Source organism: Melopsittacus undulatus, chromosome 2 (assembly GCF_012275295.1).
Source record: "Melopsittacus undulatus isolate bMelUnd1 chromosome 2, bMelUnd1.mat.Z, whole genome shotgun sequence".
NCBI lineage: Eukaryota > Metazoa > Chordata > Aves > Psittaciformes > Psittaculidae > Melopsittacus > Melopsittacus undulatus.
Window position 1 is genome coordinate 25157306 of NC_047528.1, and position 25153 is coordinate 25182458.

The following is a 25153-nucleotide window of genomic DNA, read 5'->3' on the forward strand; positions in this document are numbered from 1 at the left end:
TTTTTTCCCCATGTCAAATACCAGTTACTTTATTCACCAAAATTTTATTTTAAAAGATCAATGGACTCCTTATTGGGCCCAATTCATATTTGTTACAGTGAATTCAAAGACAATTGGTAGAAAAATGCTCTGGATTTACAGCTATGTCTCTAAATCAGAATTTAGCCAAGATGAATTTTCTGCAAGTACAATCTGAACACAAGTGTTGGCACAAGCCAACCAGTCAGAAACTCAAGGAAAATTTGATAAAAAATCTTATCAACTTTATAATCTGGAGCATTTTTTATCATATGCTGTGCTGTGAAAAAAAAAAAAACACAACCCTATGTATTGCACTTTGGACTTGGAGCATGTCACAGGAGCTCATTGACTTGTTTGATAAGACAGCAACTGGTAAAAATAGAGGACTCCTGCTGCCTGGAGATTTATTAACTGATGATGGTGATAACAGAGATCAAACAACCTGACCATGTATCTACCGAAAATAAGAAATTTCTATATCAGGGATGGGTTTGACCCATCCCTTCAATACTATACTCTTGATCTTTTTTTCTTCCAGTTAAGAAGCTAAGTATCTCAATAACTTATTTGTTCAAATACATGCCTTCATTCGCTATCAATAGATATTTAAAAAACTATTCCTTCATCTATCAGATTTCTACAACTCTCTTTACCAGTTGAAGAGATGTCCCAGGTATGATGCCTTGCTAGAAGTCACAATAAATATTGGACTGACTTTAACAGAGATTGCTCTGTTACAAACGTGGTTCAAAACTCATCATCATTAAGGACAAAATATTTTAAAAGTACACGTTTACCTGCTATCTCTAACAGTCCAAGAATATAACAATCTTTTTTTTTCTGCTAGAACAACAAATTAAAAAAGCAGATACAATGTGTAACTGATTCATTACTCTTTTTCACCAAGTCTCTCTACACACACATGGATATTTGCATGTACACACATGGTTTGAGTGTCAAACTCCTCAAAATGGAGTTTATTCTGAAGTGAATAAATATGAAGATTTGTCCTATTTTAGAATCAAGCTTAAATTGTATAAGTTCCTTTAATAAGTTAAATTATGAGTCATCACAATGGTACCTTCTAATCTCTGTGCTGGATCACTGGGTTTTGATTGTTTTTTCCATTTTGGTTGGTTGGTTTCTTTTTTTTGGGTGGGGGGATTTGGGGGATTCTTTTGCATGTTTTTTTTTTTCTTTTTTGTTGTCATGAGTTTTTTGGGTTTTTTGGGTTTTTTTTTTTTTTTTTGCTTGTTGTTGGTGTTTTGGTTTGGTGTTTTTTTTTTGTTTGTTTTTTTGTTTTTTTTTAGTTTGGGTTATTATTACTATTTACTTACTTGTTTTAAAACAGAACCCAAGACTTGACATTAGACTATTATATCTGGGCAATTCCAGTCACTACATCCTGAATATTGTCACCTCTGACAAGAGATACTAACACCATTTTTTGAAACTATGGGTGTTTCTTGGTCCTGGGACTCAATATTTTCCACTGAATTATCTTCATTAGATGCTTAGAAAGAAGATATTAACTTGCTGAAATCCAGTGTGAATGTCTCATAAGGGTGGAGAAATGGTACTAGTGTTACTAGGTATCTAACAGAATCACTACCTCCTGCAGCAGCATCCAACTTGGTAATTCAGTATAGACTTGTTAAACAAAATAGCTTTCTGCAGTTTTCAACAGTATGTAGGTAATGTAGGCAACACATGATGTAACAGTATGTGGTGGCTCCCCATTTAGCTCCTCCCCAGAGATTTCTGCTTTGGCTGCTCCCCAGAAGGTCCTCCTTTGGTTCCTACACAGAAAGTTCTGCTTTAGAACTCCCTGGAAAAGTCTCGACCCTTTGAGACCTTTCTAGATATCGCTGGACAATTCTTCTGATGTAAGCTGGCCCCCTGAGTCAGAATGAGTGCACATTTTTGTCAACATAAAAGCCCTAGCCTCATGCGATGCGAGAATGCAGAACTTCGTACCATCCAGGTCAACGTTGCCTCTGCAGGGATGCCTGCCACGGTAAAGCCTGCATCCTCGCACTATGATGATGATCCTCTGAGCTGGTTTCCTGATTGTCTTTGCAGGGTCCTTGGGGTTGGTAAGGTATACACTCTTTGGAAATATCCTTTACTGTATCTGTTAAATCCTCTGTATTTTCCTATATTAATAAAATAGTTGAGAGTTTTCTATTTGTCTCTCGTTTCCTCTCACCTGGAATCCCTGAACTCTGGAACATGCGGGTAAGTGAATAACAGAACAGAAAAGTAATTCTCAAATTACAATAATCCAGTGTTGCAGAATAGATGTCCACCGACATTCACCTTCTCCAAACCAAGCTGAATTATTTGTTGGAATGAATACTTATACATAAATGTGGTTGATTGTGCCCACACCTGAAATACCGAATTTGGGAATTCCATACAGGAAAGATCACATGCCATAATGTTGCTCTACCACCAAAGGACAACTTAAAAGATTATTTTAAAAGAAGGCATCGCAAATTTACACAGTCATTTCCAAACAGTCTTGGGTCGTCTTTGAGTATGTTTCTTCTCAATATTTTTTGCTTTTCTATTGTTAGAAACCTGTTAAAGCAGGTTGTGGATCACATTTTATTAACAAGAAAGAATATTAGCAGTTGTGAGAGAAGACGAATAAAAAGTCAGAGCCTGCCATTAGGAATTCTAAAAGGCAAGTAACTCCCGGAAACTTAAGCGGTTAGTACGCTTTTAACTGCAGACACAAGGCGGCAGACACGCTGTGAGGCTTTTATTCACTCACAGCTGCGACCACTCACGTTCGAGGAACAGAGCTGAGTACTAACTAGGGTGTTTTGCCCCGGAGCTATTTATCCCCTTTCTGGCGTGCCGGCAGCCGGGTCTCGCTCAGTCACCCTGCAGCCGCCCGCCGTTCCGGCGTCAGCCCCTGGGCGCTTCTCATTGCGTGCCCACCCCCACTCCGCTTTCCCTCAGGCACTTTCCTCCTTCCCCGCTGACCCGCCTCGGCTCTCGGGCAACTCCGCTCTAACTGAAGGGGACCTAGTACGTCCCCCTGCTGCCACCGCCCCGTGCTCCTGTCCCCTGAATGGGAGCCCGAGCCACTCTAGCTCTGCCCCAGGGCGCCAAGATCTAAGGCGAAAGCTGGGAGCTTCGGTGAGGGAGGGCGGGAGCGCTCCCGCTTTCGACAGAGGTGTGCTTCTCCGCTGTGGGCAGGCAGTACTGCCCTCCACCAAGGCACGGCGCCGGCGGTAACTGCCGGCAAAGCGATCGCCCCTCCCGCTTCCCCTTTCTCCCCACTCCCGCACCGCCAAAGCTCTGCCCACCGCGCTCCTGGCACCCCCTCCTCAGCAACCTGCTGAGGGCCATGGGAGGGACGAGGAGGCTGTCCCGGTGTAGCTTGTAAGATTGGCAAGCAGCTTTGTCCAATCGCGTCTGGCGGTTCGCCCCCCGAGGCTGTCTATTGGCAGCTTGTAGGCGCAGGGCGGGTCTACTCAGCTCGCGGGGCTCACCTCTGGAGTGGGGCGTTTTTCACTCAGAGTGCCGTGTGTGTGTGTGACGGGAGTATCTCTGGACTGGCCGCGCCGGTGGCGGGAGCGGGGCTGCGACTCGGCACCTTTGGGAGCTTCCAGCCGTTCGCTCTGCCCGCAACGATGATGCAGGCTCTCCCTTCCACTCCGCGGCGACTGCTGGCCGGCTTGCTGCTGCTGACTAGCTGCGTGTGGGTCGGGTTGTCGGAGCCGCCGCCAGGCAGTGCCGGAGTCGCCTTGCGCTGGGCGCCGGAGGCTGACCCCATCGTGGTGGCCAACCGCGGGCTGCGGGTGCCCCTGGGTCGCTCTGCCTGGCTGGACCCCACGCGGGACTTGGTGCTGCTGGTGCAGCCAGGTGACCGGTGCCACCTCACCGTGCTGGACGAGGACCCGCTGTGGCAGCGCCCGGGCCGGCTGAGCCCCCGGCACTTCCCCTGCGACTTCGGGGCCCGTGAGGTGCAGTACTCCCACCTGGGCGGCCGCAGCCCCGCGCGGGACCGCGTCCGCCTGCAGCTGCGCTACGATTCGCCGAACCGCGCGCTGGTGCTGCCCCTGGTGCTGGAGGTGGAGGTGCTCTTCACGCAGTTGGAGATCGTCACCCGCAACCTGCCCCTCACCGTGGAGCGCCTGCGGGGCACCAGCAACCCGCTGGACTCCCGCAGCCTGGAGTTCGCCTTCGAGCCGGGCCGGCAACGCTGCCGGGTGGGCCTGTTGCCGCCGCTGGCCGGGCTGCCCCGCTACGGAGAGGTCCTCAACTACCCCCAGGCGGAGGTTTCGCCGGCGGCGGCCGCTGCGGGTGAGGAGCCGGCGGCGGGCGGCCCCGTTCCCTCCTCGATGTGGGACTGCGAGGAGTTCCTGCGCCTGGGGCTACGTTACCGCCACACGGCAGCCGGCGGCTCTCCCAACCGTGACCTGGTGCCGCTGGTGGCAGAGCTGAGGGAGGTGGCAGGTGGTGGGGCACTGCTGAAGCGTGAGTACTTCCAGGTGCTGGTGCGGATCCGGGCCGGGACTGAGAATGTGGCCCCCAAACCCAGCTTCTTTGCCATGCTCATGATGGAGGTTGACCAGTTTGTCCTCACTGCACTCACACCTGACATGCTGGCAGCTGAGGATACCGAGTCACCACCAGACCTGCTGGTCTTCAACATCACCTCTCCCTTTGGCCCTGGCCAGGGCCACATGGTCAGCACAGATGACCGGAGCTTGCCAGTTTTTTCTTTCAGTCAGCGAGATGTGAGGGAGCTACGCATTGCCTACCAGCCCCCCATGGAGGACTCAGATCGGGAACGGCTCTTCGAGCTTGAGCTGGAGGTATTGGACCCAGAGGGTGCTGCCTCAGAGCCCTTCACCTTTGTGATTGTGGTGAAGCCCATGAACACCCTGGCACCTGTAGTGACCCGCAACACTGGCCTTGTGCTCTATGAGGGGCAGTCAAGGCCTCTTTCAGGCCCTGGTCCAAACCCCAATTTGGTGATCAGTGATGAGGATGACCTTGAGCAGGTGCGGGTGAGTGTGGTGGCAGGGCTGAGGCATGGCCACCTCACTCTCCTGGAAGACACTGCAGTACCTGCAGACCCTCGTAAGCACTTCACAGTGGCTGAGCTGGCAGCAGGCCAGGTCATTTACCAGCATGATGGCAGCGAGTCTCCACTCAGTGACAACTTGGTGCTGCGGCTGGAGGATGGTGAATCTCGCCATCGTGTTGAGTTCCTTTTCCCTATTACCCTGGTACCCACTGATGACCAGCCACCCCTACTCAATGCTAACACAGGGCTGGCCATGGCTGAGGGTGAAACAGTGCCCATCACCACCCGTGCTCTTAGTGCCACTGACATTGACTCTCAGGATGCCATCCTGCTCTTCACAGTGGAGTCTGGCCCCACTGCAGGGCAGCTTCTCCTCCGTCAAGCACAACCACCTCCTGGCTGGGAAGAGGAGGAAGAAGATGAGGGATTTTCTTGGAGGAGAGTGCCAGGTTTAGGGGCGAGTTCTATAATCTATGAAAAACCAGTGAGAGAGTGGCTGCAGCAGGACATTACTGAAGGGCGTCTCTATTACCACCACTTGGGGCCTCACAGTCCTGGCCCTGGGGTTGTGTTGGACCAGTTTGTATTTAGAGTCCAGGATGACAATGACCCACCCAACCGCTCTGGACCACAGACTTTTGTGATCCGTATTCATCCCATAGACAGATTAGCCCCTGAATTGCATAGCAGCAGCAGCCTGCATTTAATAGTTGCAGAGCAGCAGGTGACCCCACTGCGGAGGAAGCACTTGTGTTACACAGATCAGGATTCAGGGGATCGTGAACTCCGCTACACAATAACTCAGCCCCCCACTGACACTGACACTAACCATCCGCCAGATGTATATGGAACCCGCCTTGGATCCCTTGTGCTGACTGAGGATCACTCTGTGGAAGTTACTCACTTTACCCAAGCCCAGATCAATCATCACAAAATATCTTACCGTCCCCCACAGGAAGAACTGGGTGTGGCTCCTCATTTGATTCAGTTTCAGTACCAAGTGCAAGATGCAGCTGGCAATGCAGCTGAAGGGACTTTCACCATCTATCTGCAACCTGTGGATAACCAGCCTCCTGAAATCACTAATACTGGCTTCACTTTGCCTGAGGGAGGCAGCCATGTCCTCAGTTCAACTGAGCTGGATGCCAGTGACACGGACACTGAGCTTACCCATCTCAGATTTATCCTGACTCAGGCTCCCCGTTATGGCCAGTTGCAACTTTCTGGATACAGTTTGATTCCAGGAGGTGTCTTTGGCCTGGATGATATCAGACAAGGGAGGGTGGTGTATGTGCATGGTGGAGCTGAAACCAATAGTGATACCTGCAGGCTTGATGTGAGCGATGGGGTTCATTTTGTGCCCATCACACTGAAAATGAATGTGCACCCTGTCGATGATGAGGTTCCTATGCTACGGTTGCCCCCAGGCACTCTTGGTTCTTACCTGGATGTGCTGGAGAATGGTGCTGCAGAAATCACTGCTAATGTCATTCAGGGCACAGATGAGGATACAGATGACCTAATGTTGACTTTCATTGTAGAGGATCCTCCTCAGCATGGAAACATCCTGGTCCAAGGAGTACCTGCAGAGAGATTTTCCCAGAGAGATCTGCTGGATGGTGTTGTGGTATATGCTCACACTGGTGGTGAAATAGGCCTTCTGCCCAAAGTAGATACCTTCAATCTTACCTTGTCTGACCTGTCTGAGGAGTGGAATGTCAGGGGCAATGTTGTTCAAGGAGTTTCAGTCTTGGTGACCATTCTTCCTGTTGACACTCAAGCCCCAGAGGTTTTTATAGGGGAGCAGTTCATGGTAACAGAAGGTGATAAACGGGTCATTACTCCTGTTCACCTCAGGGCTGAAGATGTGGATACTCCTAATGATGATATACTTTGCACCATTATTGCTCAGCCTGCATCTGGGTATGTAGAGAACATATCTCCAGCCCCAGGATCTGAAAAATCCAGAGCAGGTGTAGCTATAAGTGCTTTTACCTTGAAAGACCTCCGTCAAGGACATATTTTTTATGTCCAAAGTATACATAAGGGTGTTGAGCCTGTTGAAGACAGATTTGCTTTCCGTTGTTCTGATGGCATTAACTTTTCCCCAAAGCGTTTTTTCCCCATTGTTATTATGCCAGTCAATGATGAAGAGCCTGAAATCTTTGTGCGAGAGTTTGTTGTGATGGAAGGCATGAGCCTGGTTGTTGATACTCCTATTCTCAATGCAGCTGATGCAGACATCCCTGCTGATGAATTAACGTTTACAGTCATCAGGCTCCCTAGGCATGGCCACATAGTGAACCAGCTGGTGAACGGAACTGTCCTAGTGGAGAGCTTTACTTTGAATCAGATAACAGAGAGCTCCAGCATACTCTATGAACATGATGACTCTGAGACAAAGGAGGACAGTTTTGAGGTGACACTCACAGATGGTAAACATACCATTAGGAAAACAGTACTTGTCATGATTATTCCTGTAGATGATGAGACACCCAGAATGGCCATCAATGATGGTTTGGAGATTGACATAGGAGAAACCAGAACTATTCATAACAGAATATTGAAGGCTACTGACCTGGATTCTGAAGACAAAACCTTGACATACATTATAAGATATGGGCCAGGGCAAGGCCTTCTGCAGAGAATCAAGCCTTCAGGTGGAGTTGAGAATATCACCCTGGGGATGAATTTCACTCAGGATGAAGTGGATAGAAACTTAATTCAATATATGCATTTTGGCCAAGGAGGAGTTCGTGATCTTATCAAATTTGATGTGACAGATGGAATAAATCCACTCATTGACCGCTACTTTTATGTCACGATAGGTAGCATTGATATTGTCTTCCCAGATGTAATCAGCAAAGGCGTTTCTTTGAAAGAAGGAGGGAAGGTAACACTAACTACTGATTTGCTTAGCACCAGTGACCTGAATAGTCCAGATGAGAACTTAGTTTTCACTATTACCAGGGCACCTGTTCGTGGTCATCTTGAATGCACAGATCAGCCTGGGGTACCCATCTCAACTTTTACTCAACTCTTATTAGCAGGCAATAAAGTCTATTACATTCACACTTCAGAAGATGAGGTGAAAATGGACAGCTTTGAGTTTGAGGTGACTGATGGCTATAACCCTGTATTTCGTACTTTCAGGATTTCTATCAGTGATGTGGACAATAAGAAACCTGTCGTCACGATCAACAACCTGGTGGTGAGTGAAAATGAATGCAAACTGATAACCCCATTTGAACTGACTGCGGAAGACAGAGATACACCTGATGCATTGCTAAAATTTATCATCACTCAAATACCAGTTCACGGTCAGATCATGTTCAATAACTCCAGACTCGTCACCAGTTTCACTAAGCAAGATCTAAACGAAAATCTAATCAGCTACAAACATGATGGCACAGAATCAGTTGAGGATAGCTTCTCTTTCACTGTTACAGATGGCACTCATACTGATTTCTACGTCTTCCCCAACACTGTGTTTGAAACAAGGAAACCTCAGACTATGAAGATTCGAATAATGGCTGTGGACAACAGTGTACCTCAAATTGTAATAAATAAGGGTGCTCAGACTCTCCGTGCTCTGGCCACAGGTCACACCGGGTTTCTGATTACCAGCAAGGTGCTCAAAGTGGAAGACAGGGACAGTTTACATGTTACTCTTAAGATCAGAATCACAGAAGGTCCACGCCATGGCTTCCTGATCCATCTGGGAAAGGGCAACCATAGCATCAGCCAGTTCACCCAAGGTATTACAATACTCCATGCTTTCTATGTATTGCTGGAAGTGTTATTTTTCATGGTAAACTCTGTAATAATTGATGGGGAAAACTTCTCAATAGTGAGCTTATTTATAATGGCTTTATTATTTTGCTGTTCTGTTTATTAGTTATTGTACCTGTGACAGCTTTAAACAGGAAAGAGTGTCTGCTGGATAAACATTGAATAAAGGAGCATCTTTGTTTAGGAGAGCTTACAGCCCAAACAGCTGTGGTTTAGACTTTTTATCAATGATAGAATTTTGGATAATGGAATTGGGCTGCGTGTGGTTTCAGATCTTCAGAGTCTGTGTGCCTTGTTTAAACAGTTTTATTTAGGAAATGCAATGGGAATGGCCACGTTATCAGTAGCTAATGGTCATACCACAGCGAGGATATGAGTTGCTATACAGTCTGAATGCAGTTAACTCTGAAAGCAAAATCACTTCCCAAACATGGGGAAATAATGTATTACAAGTGCATTTGTTGACTTAATTACACAAATCTTAACCACAAAGTGTTTGTGGTAAAATGTAATGTAAATGTTTTAAATTTATATCAGTGCTCCTTTGTATATGGAACTAAAATGCTGAGTAGTATAAATAGGATGAAAACCACATGTGCTGTATGTTCTAAAATAAAGCCTCAACACAAGGCTATAATGTAACTTTAATTGAAAAGAGAATATTAGCTATTCTCCAGAGAATTTTCCATGTTACTTTGCAATGAGTTAATAGCAGGTTGATTAACAGTGAAATAAAGTTTCTTGGAGGCTTCTGCAGCTGTGGAGAGAACAAACAGCAGAACAGTATGAGGATTCAAAGTTAAAGGTGCCCAGACAGGCTGGGATGTGTAGGTGCTAAGGCTGGAGATGAATGCTTGTAGTTGGTTGTATTTTATTTCACAGAGCCCATACCAGTATGTATTCCATGTTACAGTCTTGTCTGTAGTGATGTTCTTGTCAGATATACCAAATCTTGCAAACAGGCATGACGAACTTCTGAATGGCTGGACTGCTGTAAGTTTTGCAGCATTAATACTATGAAGAGGATGAGAAGGGACCAAACCATGTCTAAACCTTGGGAACCACCAAGGTTCCTTAAATGTAAGGCTTCAGTAGTGAACTGCAAGTAGTATTAGGAGTGTTGTCAGAATATGTGAAAAACAGAAGAGAATGGGAGTGAGCAAATAAGCAGATTATCACTTTTTCAGTGGGTTTTCTCTTACACTGGAGGATGTAGAATTATTGAGTGGATGGTCCTTGAAAGCAGACCACTGCATAGCACAGTGATATTCCCTTTTCTTTTCTTTTCTTTTCTTTTCTTTTCTTTTCTTTTCTTTTCTTTTCTTTTCTTTTCTTTTCTTTTCTTTTCTTTTCTTTTCTTTTCTTTTCTTTTCTTCTCTTCTCTTCTCTTCTCTTCTCTTCTCTTGTCTTTTCTTTCCTTTTCTTTTCTTTTCTTTTCTTTTCTTTTCTTTTCTTTTCTTTTCTTTTCTTTTCTTTTCTTTTCTTTTCTTTTCTTTTCTTTTCTTTTCTTTTCTTTTCTTTTCTTTTCTTTTCTTTTCTTTTCTTTTCTTTTCTTTTCTTTTCTTTTCTTTTCTTTTTAAAGGGTGTCACTCAGTAGAGGTAAATGTTCCATTCTCTCTTTTTGCCATGTGGCACCTCTGAGGCTTTCAGCTGGCAGTCTGACTATGTGTCAGGCTCATTGGTCTCTACACAGGCTGTCTTAATATCCTGGGTATGCCTGAGCTGGGTGAGAAGCTTGCAACCCTTATGAAAGGAATGGTTTGAAAGCTAGTGAGGATCTCCATAAAGTGATGCAGCTTCACCGCTCCTCTGACAGTACTGGCACAAGCACTCTAGTGCTGAGTTGAAGAGTGTTTTGAAGAAATACACATTTCTTCAGTAATTTTGTCCTTTGGTCTCTGAACAAATACCTCCTGAGCATCTGTGTTATTTCTGTGAAATCTGTCTTCAACTTCCTGAATGCTTTTTATGATGGTTTGTGTTTTATGAAGCAAACACATAAAAATGTCTTATGAATGAAGGGCTAAACACTTGAGGGGAAAAAAAGGTGTCTGGAAAGGCTTCATGAAAAGCAGAAAGCATCAAGCTCACACACGGATCATACATCTGTTGAAGGAAAGAGAATTTACTGGAAGTGAAAGTCATGGATTGAAAGGGCAGTGTCTTTTCCTTTTTCCTCAGATGCCCTCTTATCTGTAGCTGCTTTGGGTGTGGGAGAGGCTGTGAGTGTCAGGGAGAGAGAAATTCTTGTCTGAATCTAGAAGGCTGCAGTTTTGAGAAGTAATGTGAGACGCAGAGGTCTTACATAGACCAAGCTTCATACTCAAAACTCTGCATAGTTCACTGTTGTCCCTCACCTTGTGGCCAACCACCATTAATGTGCAAAGCACTGTCAAATCCAAGATTTATGAATTTATGTGTATTTCATGCTTATGCTATACTAAGACAAGTAATTATCTAACATTTAGGGCAGAAATGAACAAGATCCTTTTTTGTAATAGCCTTAATGATCCTCATCTGCTTACATCCATTGCATATAAATCAGATTTTCTAGCCAGTTGTGATTAATAGTTTTGACTTTGGGATGCACCTATATTAGGACTTGCTGTGTTACACACTTGCTTTTTTTTGTTTTGATCTCCCATGTTTTTAGGGTTCTCATCCTGCCACTTGGGGCAACCTCTTACAAAATATTGAACAGTTCTAGTTTCATAAACATTGTTACAGTCCTCCAATTTATGTTGGAAGGGACCTCTAGAAGTCATTTGGTCCAACCCCTACTCAGAACTGGGCAACTTTGGAATTAGATGAGGCTGTTAAGGGTCACATACAGATGAATTTTGAAAGCTACTCAGTTGCTGGTGAAGTCCATCCTAATACTTTTCCATCTCACATTCCCTGGGTTTGGGCTTGTGGTTGTATGAACAGGCAGCCTGATAACTTTGAGTGAGGTTAACACTGATGAAATAAGATCCATTGTGTGCAAGCAGCTTGAGCAGTCTGTCTTTTCAGACTGCCTGTAGTGGAAAGAGTGGGCAGAGTGATTGTTTAGTAAACAGCTTTCTGCTTTATGCTTGAGATTGCTTTTCAGTATCTGTCCACAAAACATTATCAAGTGCTAGGAGGGAAGTCATCCTAGATTTGCAAGATGAGCAAAAACCCTTCAGTCAAAATGTGGTTGTGCAGGATATAGTATGTCAATGAGATTTTTTTGTGTAATTTGTTCAGTAACAATCAGTATGGGTCTTCCTAATTAGCATGCATTAAATACTTCTGCCACAAGTACAGTAGAAAATCTTCTGCTTGTGAGGCTCATAGGGTTAATTGGGATTGGTCAAAGGGGATATTAGAGTGTGGAAGAATTAGCTTCTTGATAAAAGGTCCCCAAATACTTCAAATAGTTGGTGCTTTTTATTTATTTTTATTTAATTGTTAAAATAATCTGAATGAGAAAGAGGCAGGGAAATGACAGTAACAAAATAAAATACTCTTAAAATATGTTAAGCAGTTCCTGAGATTATTCTACTACTATCTGTCACTTCATGTTACATCTGAAAGCAGCAGTTTTAATTATTATTTCTTTATATTTATATTTAGTAGTTAGTAATAGTAAATGCAGAGAAAGCTTAAAGAAAATTGCTTGCCACATGGTAATTTCTCATCTAGTGCTGTCCTAGAACAAAGCAAACATACAAAGGATATTGTCTATGCATAATTGTACTGCAGTTTTCTCTGCAAGTCAGGGCTGGAATTTGTTCATAGCAGATATCCCGTAAGATTAGATAATTTGTTTAAAAATTAAGAGAGTCTGCTAAGGAACTGCCAATTCTTTCACATTTGAGAAATTTAGTGGTATATAAGAGATAGCTGATTTTTGTATAATCTTTTGAATGTACAAGTGTCACAAGTGTGATGGACTACTGAGTACTGTTTTGTGACTCCCCAGTCCCATGTGGGTAAGTTTGTGAGTAAGGGCCAGGTCGCATCCCAGAGCTGTGCAGGTGTGCTGACGAGCTGTGGAAAAAATAGTGGAGAGTAAGGTTCTGCCTTGGCAATAATACAGCTTGGTCAATATCTCAGCACTCATATAACCTCCTGAGGCCAAAAATATCTAAATGGCTGCTTCCGGCACATATGCAAAACTTTACAAACAGCGATTTTATTCAGCATTCACCTTGATAATACTTTTAATCTTGTTTTTCAGGCAGTTGTTTTCAGGGAGATGAGTGAATTATGTTGCAAAGTGCATTTGTTTCTTAAAGAATATATGTAACCTTTAATAACCACATCAGTTTTGCAGGTTTTTCGAATAGGAAGTCAATGCCTTGATCCAGTGGAGATAATTATTTTTTAAATAGAAATTATGTTGAATGGATTTCAAAATTATGCTGGAGAATTTCAATATCACATCAACATTTAGCAGGCACAGTAGTTATACAGCAATTAATTGTGCTTACAGCTAGTCAAATTCTAATATAACTTGTATAACCCAAATCAACTGTGGAAGGAAAGTATAGAACTGCTCAAGAATGTTTTCTTAGTGAACAGAAGAATGTTTTCTTAGTGAACAGAAAGCAGGTCATTCCTTTGAAATTCTTTTGACAAAATTTAGATGTTTGGATGTCAAGTGGCTTTTTCTGATGCGGTGGTCCTGGTCTGCCAAACACTGGCTCAAGAGTGTTGAGCCAATTTATCTTTATATGTATTGGAACCATGGATTTTGAGAAGGCTGCCCTCGTGGGCAGAGCTGAGCACTTGTATGTTTGCAGGATGAAAGATTTATTTGCTCCACTGACATGAAGAGGTATTTGTTTGCATCCTCTTTATAGCCCTGTGAATTTTTGATCTTTAACTGAAACATTTATGGAAGAGATTCTTCAGTGACATATATTTGCTGATAATGCTCTTAACTTGTTTGCCCTGGAAGATGTCTAGCTACTTTTGGAACTCAAAATTTTGAGGAGCTCTGACAAAAATGCTTTTAGCTTCTTTTTACTAATGCATATGCCCTAACATGAGAGGAGAACTTGGGTGATACTTGAGTTCACTTTAATGCTATTAATTTATGACACTTTTTCTCTAAAAAACTATCAGACATGGATTTTTTTCAACAGCAGTCTTTCAGAGAAAATGTGAAAAAGTAGTTTTTACATATTACATGTTTCTTCTCACTGTTCAAGGAAAACAGAAAGCACAATATTAAGAAATACTTTTTTACCTTTTACATACTTTTTTATTGCAACTGATGATTCAAAATTGTGCATTGAATTGCTTCTTACTGAAGTCTTATCTGTCTGCTTACATTGCATCTGTTTGAATTCCTAAACCAGCCAATCACTGTAAGTGTCTGAGCACTATTTATGGCAGTTCATATAGATTATATGCCATATCCTTTGAAAACATGCTGATATGAGGGATGGTCTGGTGGGGAGGGCATTTTTGTGGGGGACTAAAGAGACTGAGATCTCTCCTCTGCAGAATGTGTAAAGATACCCTATCCTAGGGCAGACAACATGGCAGAAGTAATCTAATTTGGGGGTGGGGAAGTAGGGTGGTGTGAGTGTGAACTAATTTGTCTTGCCTCTTGAATGGAGACTAGAACTTCACATAGAAAATACCCTGGGTTTTGCTCCTGTTTCAGCCACAGGTTTTATGTGATCTCTACAATACTACTCAGGATGAAGAATTACAGGATCAATATCTTAGGGGACATACACCTCTATTTACAAAAATACATCACTAAAACTATGACATATTTCTGACTGTTGAGCCCACATTTTTACACTTCCTTTCAGTTGTTTTCTAAATACATCATAAAAGAAAGAGGGTACTAGGGAGGGGGAAGTAAAGGGAGGGAGAACGAATGGTATCTGTAAAACTTCAACACTGTTAATACTGAAATTCCTGAGCTCTGCTGCAGAATCTTGACTTGTCTCTGTTGAAGATAAACAATTTAATACATGTCTTTTTTTTAATTAAAAACAGTTTCATGCCTTCAACATTTAAAATAAAATCTGTTTTTTCCTCACTCTTTCTAGCTGATATTGATGACATGAAGATATGCTATGTTTTACGAGGGGGGGACAATGCCACCAGTGACATTTTTCATTTCATGGTTGAAGACGGTGGTGAGTACCTATAAGATCTGTGCTTTTGCTGTTCTTGAAAGAGAAGGAGCTTAAGTATACTTTGGGAGTTTAAAAACATTTAATTTAATTGGGGAAAGTCCATGTTACATCCTGGAATGTTATTTTTGTTATGAATTTCTTATATTTTGAAGTATTTCTGGTGATTACAAAGAGGCCTGTTAATAAAATGGTAATTGCATCTAATGAAAAAACACTCAGCCTACTCTAGTGAGAAAGTGAAATTCTAGAAGCTCACACAGATACTTGGGATTTCTGTGTTTTTACTTTTGTATTCCCTTTCCAGGCTCTTGACATGTAATTTCTCATTAGCCTTTTATCTTGAGATACTTCCTAAACTTTGGTTTGCATGTACAGGTGCCTACAACTTTAAAGGTTCCAGGTAAAAGGCTATTCATATGAACACCTTGTCTAATGTACATGTTTCATGTTTTCATGTTTTCAAGTTCAGACTCTACCTACTTAACAGAATCCTCAATGGTTTGTCAAAGATCTTTGTCAGGTGACTTATGAGAATTCTTCTATTTTTACTTTGTAGGATTGTGGAGTATGAAAAAGGAAAGAATAAAACCAAATTGAAAATACAGGTGTATACTCACTTAAGGAAAAATATATGTAGGGGGTTTTATTGTTGTTTTTAAAGAACAAAAGAAAAGAACAGTTTAAGGAGCTAAACCCCCACATTAACAGGTCTATGTTTTCCATCCAAAGTCTGTACTAATGTGGATATTCCTGTGTGTGGATATTCTTGAGTATAGATATTCCTGTGTGTGGTAACAGGTGGCTAGATTATGTTACTTTAATTCCTTTTTTAATATGTGATATATAGCTCTATGAGTAATTGGAAATTAATTTTATTAGTTGATTTAATAATAAACTTCTTAGAAAAAATGTTTCAAGTTAGCTTATTGTAAGCTCGTGTGCTGAGCTTGTGTCACTCCTTCATAAGAAGCACAGCTAATGAATAGTATTATGATCAGTGAACAGGAATTTGTCCTGTCTGTCACAGATTTAATAGTTTTGTCACCATCTACCATTACTGGGAGTGGGTTATTAAAGCATATTCTCCTTATCATTGTTTTGGACAAGAGCAGAAAAAAGAGTACTTCCTGGAACTCCTGAAAATGTCTTTGCAAATCTTTGTTTCACTAGAGAAGTAGTGAGATAACAGTTTATAACACTTGACTTACTTTCCTTAAATGTTTTATTTTAACCATGAAATAGGTTAGAGAAATGTAAAGCTAAGTAAGGGTAATGGATCACAAGGTGCTATATTTTCTTACTAATAACATAATTTTCTTATGGCAGGTGTCACAAAATGGTGACGTTCATGATTTTCTGTTGTTCTTCTAGTAGGTGAACAAATACTCAGTCTTGATGTTTCAAGGTTTCATGTGATGGCAGTAATAGAAGCTGAAGAAAATTTGTTCTTTGTGAACTGATTAAGATCAGTTCTTAAAATTTAGTTGTTCCGTGAGAACCCAATGTTTATGAGACTTCTGTCCATGCTATTTGAATACTTTCTAGTGGCAAATGTGTAAGTAGAACAAATTGCACTTAATATATTCTGATTTCATACCAAGAAATGTCTTTCATTGGAAAGCTTGCCTGCCACATCTGCTTCTGCTTGGCAGAGTTGTAACACCCTGTCCATTGTAACATGTTTTTCATAATACAAAGAACCTTTACAATAACAAGGTGCTTGCTGATTTTTTTTAGGGCCTTTGGAACTGGGAATGTTATCAGTTTGCAGAGTACTTAGCTAGATGGTCTTTGCTTTCCTGAGGCTAACTGTTGACACTGTGAAAAATGAGCTGTATTGCATTACAGAGTATTTCTGGTTTTCTGCTTGACTGAAGAGGGTAAAACTGCATTTAAAGGGTTGAAATTGTGATCAAAACATTAATATGAGCTCAAATTTAGTAGCATTGTCTTTAGCAATGGGTGAAAAATCCACCAATATAATCTAGCTATATTTCCACCCTCTTCAGAAAGATATCAAAGCTAGTGTTTTGCAGCTCAGGTGTATTTGGGCAGAATTTCAGTGGTATCAGGACTATTGTTTTTGTGGTTTTGATTTTAAGTCTGACCATAATAAGAGATTATGTGCAAGATCTGAGAGAAAGATGCAGCATAGACTACCAACATCCACAGTAGAATGGCACTCTTCAGACCTCTGTCTCATGTATCGGGAACTTTGTAGTAGTTACAAGTTTCTGATGGCTACCATGCAGTGCCTAATGCTGTAAATGTGATAAGTGGGCACTTAAGCTGAAGAATTGTTCCATAATCCGTAAATGATCCTGTTGAAATCAAAATTAAGAGGGGTTTCAAAATGTGATTCCATTAATGAATATGTGCTCATATTATTCAGCCGAAGTTATTTCAAACCAGTAAAAAACAAAGAAAAAAACCCAAACCAAACCAAGGTACCCACGTATTTTTTATCTTCCAGTCCTCTCATGCCTGAGAGAGGGGCAAATGCAACACTAGTTGCATTGAAGACTGCTGTCTTCAAATAACATGAATTAGAATGTTGATTTTGCCCTATACCTCTAGTGTTCCCTGCAAAATACTTTCTTTGTTTTTTGGAATATTTTTTCATTGTCTATGAACTGCAAATAGGAGGAGAAGAGCATAGCTTTATCTCCATCTTCGGATACACATTATACTGCCACCCTTGTAGGCCTCTTCTGGGGAATCATAGGATGATTTGGGTTGGAAAGGACCTTATGATCATCTAGTCCCAACCCGCATGCAATAGGCAGGGACGCCTTGCCGCAGACCATATCACCTAAGGCTCTGTCCAACCTGGCCTTGAACACTGCCAGGGATGGAGCATTTACCACGTCTTTGGGCAAGCTGTTCTAGTGCCTCACCACCCTCACAGTAAAAAACTTCTTCCTTATATCTAACTTAAACTTCCCCTATTTTAGTTTAAGCCCATTACCCCTTGTCCTATCACTACAGTCCCTGATTAAGAGTCCTTCTCCAGCACCCTTGTAGGCTCCCTTCAGATATTGGAAGGCTTCTAGGATATATGATATATATGGTATATGATGATAGTCTAATTGGGGCTCAAGTCTGTTATCTCAGGCAATTGCCTGAAGACCAAGCTCAGTCATCAAACTGCTTGGTGTGTATTTTGTTGTGGATCTAGAATTTTGTTTATTTTCTTAGATGTGGATAGCATTTATGGTATGCAAGTTAGGGCAACAGCCTACGAGGTGGGTGACGTGAAAAGAAGCACGCTCTTGGCCCCTTGCTTGCTCAGTTTCTCACCATGGGAGTGAGTGTACCATGCTGTGTATCAACCAAATCATGAGCTGGGAAAGCATCGAATATAGTACTGGGAGAAACTTGTTTACTTACTGGCCAAGGGAGAAGACTGCAGTCTAGACAAATGGAGAATAGCTCAGGGATTACGGCTGCCTTATGATAACTTGCTGATTATAACTAAAGATGGTAGAAATGGGCTCAATATGAAGAGAAAGGAAGGCCATTTAAGAATAAAAAGAAAGCACTTAGAACTGTAATTAACAAGTAAAAGCATATGCCTGCTGTATTCAAACCAAAATTGGAGATTTCACCAGATGAACTGGTTGAGGTTTTAAACTCTGAGAGAGCCCTACTTTCAGCATCAGCATATGTATGACTATAGTACTTTTCTGGCTTTGAATGTCATGTTTCATAAGAGCAATTAAAAAGTGAAATAAATTAAACAATTCAGCTATTTATCACAAAAATATTTTTTAAAGGTAGAAACGGTTTTTATTCTTCATGTTAAATGATTTTGCCTCAAGATGACCCACTGTAAAGTGGGCAAGCTCTTGCATTTCTGTCATTCTTAGAACAAGAAGACACTATAGAATACTGGATGCTGCTGAGTTAGCTGTGTAATGTTTTGAAAGAAACTATTAACTTTTTTGAAATTAACTATTTGAAATTTCATATTAACTATCTGCTTTCTGTTATGTTCTTGATTTTTTGTTATGTTTTTTGATAATCCTGTGGAGATCTGTTGCTACTGAAAAAGTGTTATGAGTCCAATTTAGTAAAACCTTGAAGAAAGTGTGGGATTTTCTTTTTCACAAAGTTTGCAAAATCGCGTCAGTAGAATCTCTTTCCTCAGAAGTGGACTCCACATTCCATTAGCAAGGTGAAGAAAAAAACTGTGCTTAGCAAGTGCAAGCATGTGATGCTGGTGAATCCCGATGTTTATATTATTAACTTCTTAATTCAGTGGTCAGCAAAGGAACCAATACTACCAGAAGTCAGGGAAAATGGGATATTTTTTTTTCCCAGTGGGGAAGTAAAACAACCAAGGAAATCCAGGCTGACAGTTGAACTCCTGTGTATATTTGTGGTACGTAAATTTGTATATTATTGAGAAACTCACTAGACTGAAAAAAAGATCCAGCTGAAAATGATTGAGCCTTTTAATTAGTGAAAAACAGGCTCACAGAGTAACTTAAATCTGATAAATTTAATGAGAAGCTGCAATGTGTGTGGCCACCTTGTATTACAGAAAGCTCAAGGAAACTGGATATGTATGGCACTGCCAAATATATGCATAGAGTTGGTGCTTCAGCTATGCAAAATATTATTAATCTGTGTGGAATGAAAGCTGACACAGAAATTAGCTCCAGTGTGTTAAGCTCTTGTGCCTGCTTCAGAAAACTGCTTGCTACTAATTCATGCTTCATCCCTTGTGATTTTTCTGAGGCATTTTTACTGCTTACATGAGAAACTAGCACTGAAAATGCAGTTAAAACTGAAGTCCATCATTTACCTTCACCTTATGCTCTGCTTGGCTAAGATTTTTTTAATGTCACTGTAGTAAGTCCTAATAATTGAATAAGAATATGCATCCAAATGCACATTTATCCGGTCTGTAAGAGGTATTTTCTCATGAATTGGGCTGCTTCAAATAATGTGAAACTGGTTGAACTGGTTTAAGGCAAATTTTTGGCCAGATTCTGCTGATTATATGGAGTAAAACAAACACACCCAAAAGCCAGCACTAAACTGAAACCCCAGCAGAAACCCCATATCTCCAGAGTCAGTATCAGAGTCCAATATATTCCTTTGCCCAGAAATGGGTATTGGGACTGGGGTAGGCAGTACTAGAACAGTATGCTGAATACCAGTTAAAAAAGCTTCTGTGCAAAGGACTGTTGTTATTTTAATTTTTCTTCATACAAGAAAAATGGTTGTATTTAGGTGTTAGGGATAACTCTGAAATGTTCGAGTTCAGACTGTGTAAAGTCAGTGAAGTAATGTTTATCTCATCTAAATACTGATCTGCCCCCAGATATTTTTAAAATACAACCTTGCTTTTGACCTACTTGTTGCTTGGCTAATACTCTCATCCCAGTAGCCTGCCTTGCTTATTCATCCTTCTCCCCTGTCTGATTTCTGAAGCTTGGGAAACTGCCAACCAGGGTTGCAGCACCCATGAAACAAATTTGGTATGTGTTTCAGTATTTTATTATTGCAGGAGGCTGGCACCATATTTATAGCGTTTTGCATTGGAGTCAGTTTTACTAAATTTTTGTGTTTTGAGGAGAAAAATGAGATAACACTTAAAAACCCCCAAAATAATAAAAAAATATGTAATGAGGAAACATATTTCCTGTTCAATCTAAATTTGAATCATAATCTGTCCCTCCCTTACCTAACTGCCTTCCCTGTTCCAGTGCTTAAGTGGAGTCCTCCAAACTGCTTCTTTAGGACTGCTGAGTGGTATCTTGCAATGTAGTGCCTCAAGGGTGGAATGCTTTCAAAGGGGAAACAATGACAGATTCTCATGCCTGGTTTAGGAATGTGAGGATCACTAAGGAAGGAAAGAAACAGGATTTATTTTATTTTTTTTTTTTCAGATTATTTGGGCAGCCTTTCTGAGTTAAAGTCGAACTGTTGCAAAGCCAGGGTTCACTGAAACTGGTGATTTACATCATTAGCTAAATCTCATTTAAATTTTTCATTACAGATCCCTAAATGCCTACATTTTCCTGCACTAATATTTGGTTAAATCCCCACTGAAGCAAGAATCTTTCAAAAACAATTCCCTGAAGTTAGCCTTTAAACCTAGGAAACATCATAGACTTTTCCTAAATATGTTTTTGAAACAGATTATTTTAAAGAGGCACTATTCTACTACTTAGAGAAAACTTCGAGTAAGTTTGTGAAATATAATTATTTCATCAGTCGTCATTCATTTTACTAAATAAAAAATATGTTTTTATGAATTTCATCATTCTGGTATGCTTTATTAATTTCTGAGGGAACACTATTACACTCCCGAGTATAATCTTTAAAAGAAAACAGTTATCAGTGCTGCTTTTCAAAACCATAACACTGATGTATTTTCCTGGGTTAGCTGTAATAATAGTGTAGGAACAGACATTTTGGACTTGATATGTGATGGTTCTTGAAGAAGCATACTGCTAAAATATCATTGGGAATTATTTGCCGCGTCCTTGCTTGACCTCACATATGATATTTAGGCACACTAGTCTTGGCAAGAAACATCAGCTACACTTATCTTTGGCTTAAAAATGAGGGCATCACATGTTGGCAGTACTTTTGCCATCATTTGCCAAGTACTATACTGGATTCTAGTTTGTTGCCAGGCTTGTTGCTGCTGTTTTGATGTACTCTAGATTGGTGCCCAAACAATTTTTCACGTGTCAAACTCCTTACTGTAAGTATTATCAGGGGATTTAAATAGTAGTTTGACACTACAGTTTATAAACCCCCCCAAGCAAACTGAACAAAAAAAAAAAGCCTTTCAAAATAAACCTTTCTGTAAATATAACAGACATTGTATGTGGCTGCAAGGTCACAGCAAAATTAATGTCTGTTAAAGTATACAGGAGTAAGAGGTGATTATAGGGGACCTATAGAAAGTCTAGTACAAGCCATACTAATCTCAGTGGAAAGATTTTCAGTGTCTTTTATATCAGTTATATTTGTTTCTTTGTACTGGCATTATAGACTGACTGCTGGAAATTATTGAATTTTCCATTTCTAACTTCCTTATCATCTTATCCTCTAAATATGTCCATAGAAAAGGTCAGTTTTATCTAGATAAAACAAAATGGTTTCTGGAGAGGAAAAAAAAGTAGTTGTTTTGTTTGGCAAGAAAATTTTTGTTTCTTTTAAATGATTTGGGTGTAATGGTGATTTTAATAGTCCCAAAAGTAAAGCTTTTCTCTGCTCCTGAATTAATTTTTTTAACAAAAGCAAAACAGTGTAATTGAAGAGGGTGGATTTAGGTACTAGGGATCAGGAAAGGATCTAATTGCCTGTTATATAAAAGTTAGGGTACTTTGTCCAAATGTGAAAGTTGAATGTAATTCCTTCCTTCATTTGAACCCATATTCCCCATAATGTTCCCTCACTTATATTCTAGCTAGTTTTGTATTAATTTTCTGTTTGCTGTCCATGTATGCAAGTCCTTAACTACTCTTTGGTATATAGCCTGGAGTCCAGTGTTCCACTTTCCAAATCCTGTCTCATTTTTTGTGTGTGTTCCTCCTCCCTTCTTTCCTGTATATTTCTCCTTTTCAGCTAGTACCTGACATGTTCCACAGAGTAAGATGACTAGAACGGGCCAGTTAAGAGCAATACGTTCCAGAGTAGCACTTAGGCTGATGGTTTAGATCAGGGTTAGGGCAGGGAGGTTTTGATTCCAGTTCTCTTAGAGTCAAGGCCAACAGTTTTGTCTTCCATGTAGAAAAAGCACCCTGACTACTGTGTTGGCTGGATAGAAAGGAGATGTCGCCAACATCACAGATATTTTTCTAGTTTTAAGCTGAGATCACTTGCTGAATAATCAGACTTTTAAAGAACAGTGTATTCACAACAAAATTCACCAGTTCAGCACCTGAAGCTGAATCCTGCCTGCTTTACCAAGCTGAGTAGTGTCATTGATTTTGTTTGACCTGGCCAGGTGAGAGGCAAGGAAGATAATGCTCAAGATAGCCCAGTGAGTACTTAGCAGCCTTTTTTTACTTAAAAATAATCCACAATTCAGCTTTTATATTCTTATGATACAAAGTATGGTGCAGCTAGCAGCAAAAGAAACGTGACAATGAGTAGTAAAATTAGGTCAAAATGCAAGAAATAAAGAGATTAAAAGGACACACTAGGTACTGAGATCTTTCAGGAGTAACACTGATTGCCAGTGACATGAGAACCTGCAGAATGAAACTAATTCCTAAAGTGAGCCATAAGTGTGTGAAATTATATCGGTTGTTGGTTGCAAATATTTTTGATCTGGACAGACTAAGGAGGGCTAGAGAAGAATGAAATGAGAGAAGGGACCCTGGCTGCAGTCAAGGAACCCTGTTTGCAGCATCTTGTTTTTTTTCCCTACCTGTTTACACTGAGGGATTCTAAAGAGCCCTCAAGATGAGTTTAACATTTATCACTTCAGTTGCCAATTAACTGTAAAGTCTGTAGAGTTTCCATAAAGAATCATCTGATCAGTGTATAAAATATATCTGGGAAGTTCCTAGATTTCTTTAAAAAATAGACTACTGTTTATACAGGAGGGATAAATACTTCTGAAACAAACTACAGATATGTGAAAACCAGTACTCCAACACGAAAAGTTAGTGAGTCTTTACCTATGGAAATACATTAGGAATAAAGTTAAATTAGAAATGAAGGAAATATAATGATGGCATATATTGTCATAAAATTTTTGCAATTTCTGCTTCTTAATTTACAACATTCTCACTATTGTAAGATTCTGTTCGCCTTGCTAAATCTTAGAATATAAGGACCACTCTTGCCCCATTAACCTCTGGGTACTTTCTGGAAAAATGAATATATTTGTTTTATTTCATAAGCTCCAAACTATGTTTGGATGCTGTTAAAAATTTCCCTGATATTAAATAACCTGTTCTTTGTAATTGCACTGCACTATGCTAGGGAGTGTTTTGATTGTCTAGAGCTTGATGATGGTGATGAAAGGATTGAGTGTTTATGGGTAAGAATCAGAGAGAAGGCTAACAAGGCAGATATCGTAGTGGGAGGCTGTTATAGAACATCCAACCAGGATGAAGTGGCAGGCAAAATATTCTATAAGCACCTGGGAGAAGTCTCACAGTCTCTACCCTTTGTTTTCTTTGGGGATTTCATCTTAGCAGATGTCTTCTGGAAATACATCAGAGAGGAAACAGTCTAGGAGATTTCTGGAGTGTGTGGTAGATAACTTCCTGATACAGTTGCAGAGTGAGACAAGTGAAGGCATCCCACTGGATCTGTTGTTTGTGAACAGAGAAGGACTTGTGGGTGATGTGATGGTTGGAGGCCGAATTGGGCATAGTGATCATAAAATGAATGGTAATAAAGTAATGGCAATAAAGGAGACAGGCAACAAAGGCTTTATTTATCTCTACAACTACCTGAAAGGAGGTTGTAAGGAGGTGGACATCGGTCTCTTCTCCCAAGTAGCAAATGATAGGACAGGAGGAAATGGCCTCAAGTTGCACATGGAGAGATTTAGATTGGCTATTAGGAGAAATTTCTTCACCAAAAGGGTTGTCAAACACTGGAAGAGGCTGCCCAGGGAAGTGGTGGAGTCACCATGCCTGGAGGTATTTGAAAGATGTGTAGATGTGGTGCTTAGGGACATAGTTTAGTGGTGGATTTGGCAGTGCTAGGTTAAGGGTTGGAACTGATGATCTTAAAGGTCTTTTCCAACCTAAGCAATTATATGAGTCTGTGAAGTTAAGAGCTAGGAATAATACAAGAAGAGTAAAAATACTGTTAATTTAATCAATTAATTTGGCTTGTATTTATTTTTGTGTTTGGCCAACATGAGAATTTGTAAAGTCAGAATGTTGTGGCTTGTTTTCTCTGGGGTTTCTTCATTTAATCTTTCTTTTGCAAATTTAACTAATTAGTTTTTGGTTTTAGCAGTAGAATTTCATTTAGCAGTAGACCCTTAGGAAGTTTTTTGAAAAGACAGATTTTTTTTTTCTTTCTGAAGAAGGATTTTAGCTTAAGTTCAAGTCATTAGTAAAACATTAATTGAACCAGCTTGATACAGCTCTGCCCTGAATGTTTGCCAGGATTTCAATCTCAGTAACTTTTAACTTAAGTATCAGTGTAGCACTTCTGTCACTCT

The 25153-nt window shown here is 40.8% G+C and overlaps 1 protein-coding gene across 1 annotated transcript in view; it reads left to right on the forward strand.

Moving 5' to 3' along the window:
• Positions 1–3671: 3671 nt before the first annotated feature.
• Positions 3672–25153, forward strand: part of FREM2 (FRAS1 related extracellular matrix 2) — a 128812-nt gene continuing 107330 nt past the window's right edge. Inside the window, exons 1-2 of the mRNA XM_034059978.1 lie at positions 3672–8829; positions 14902–14991. Of these exons, the coding sequence (XP_033915869.1) occupies positions 3672–8829; positions 14902–14991 (5248 nt within the window). The remainder of the gene's footprint in view (positions 8830–14901; positions 14992–25153) is intronic.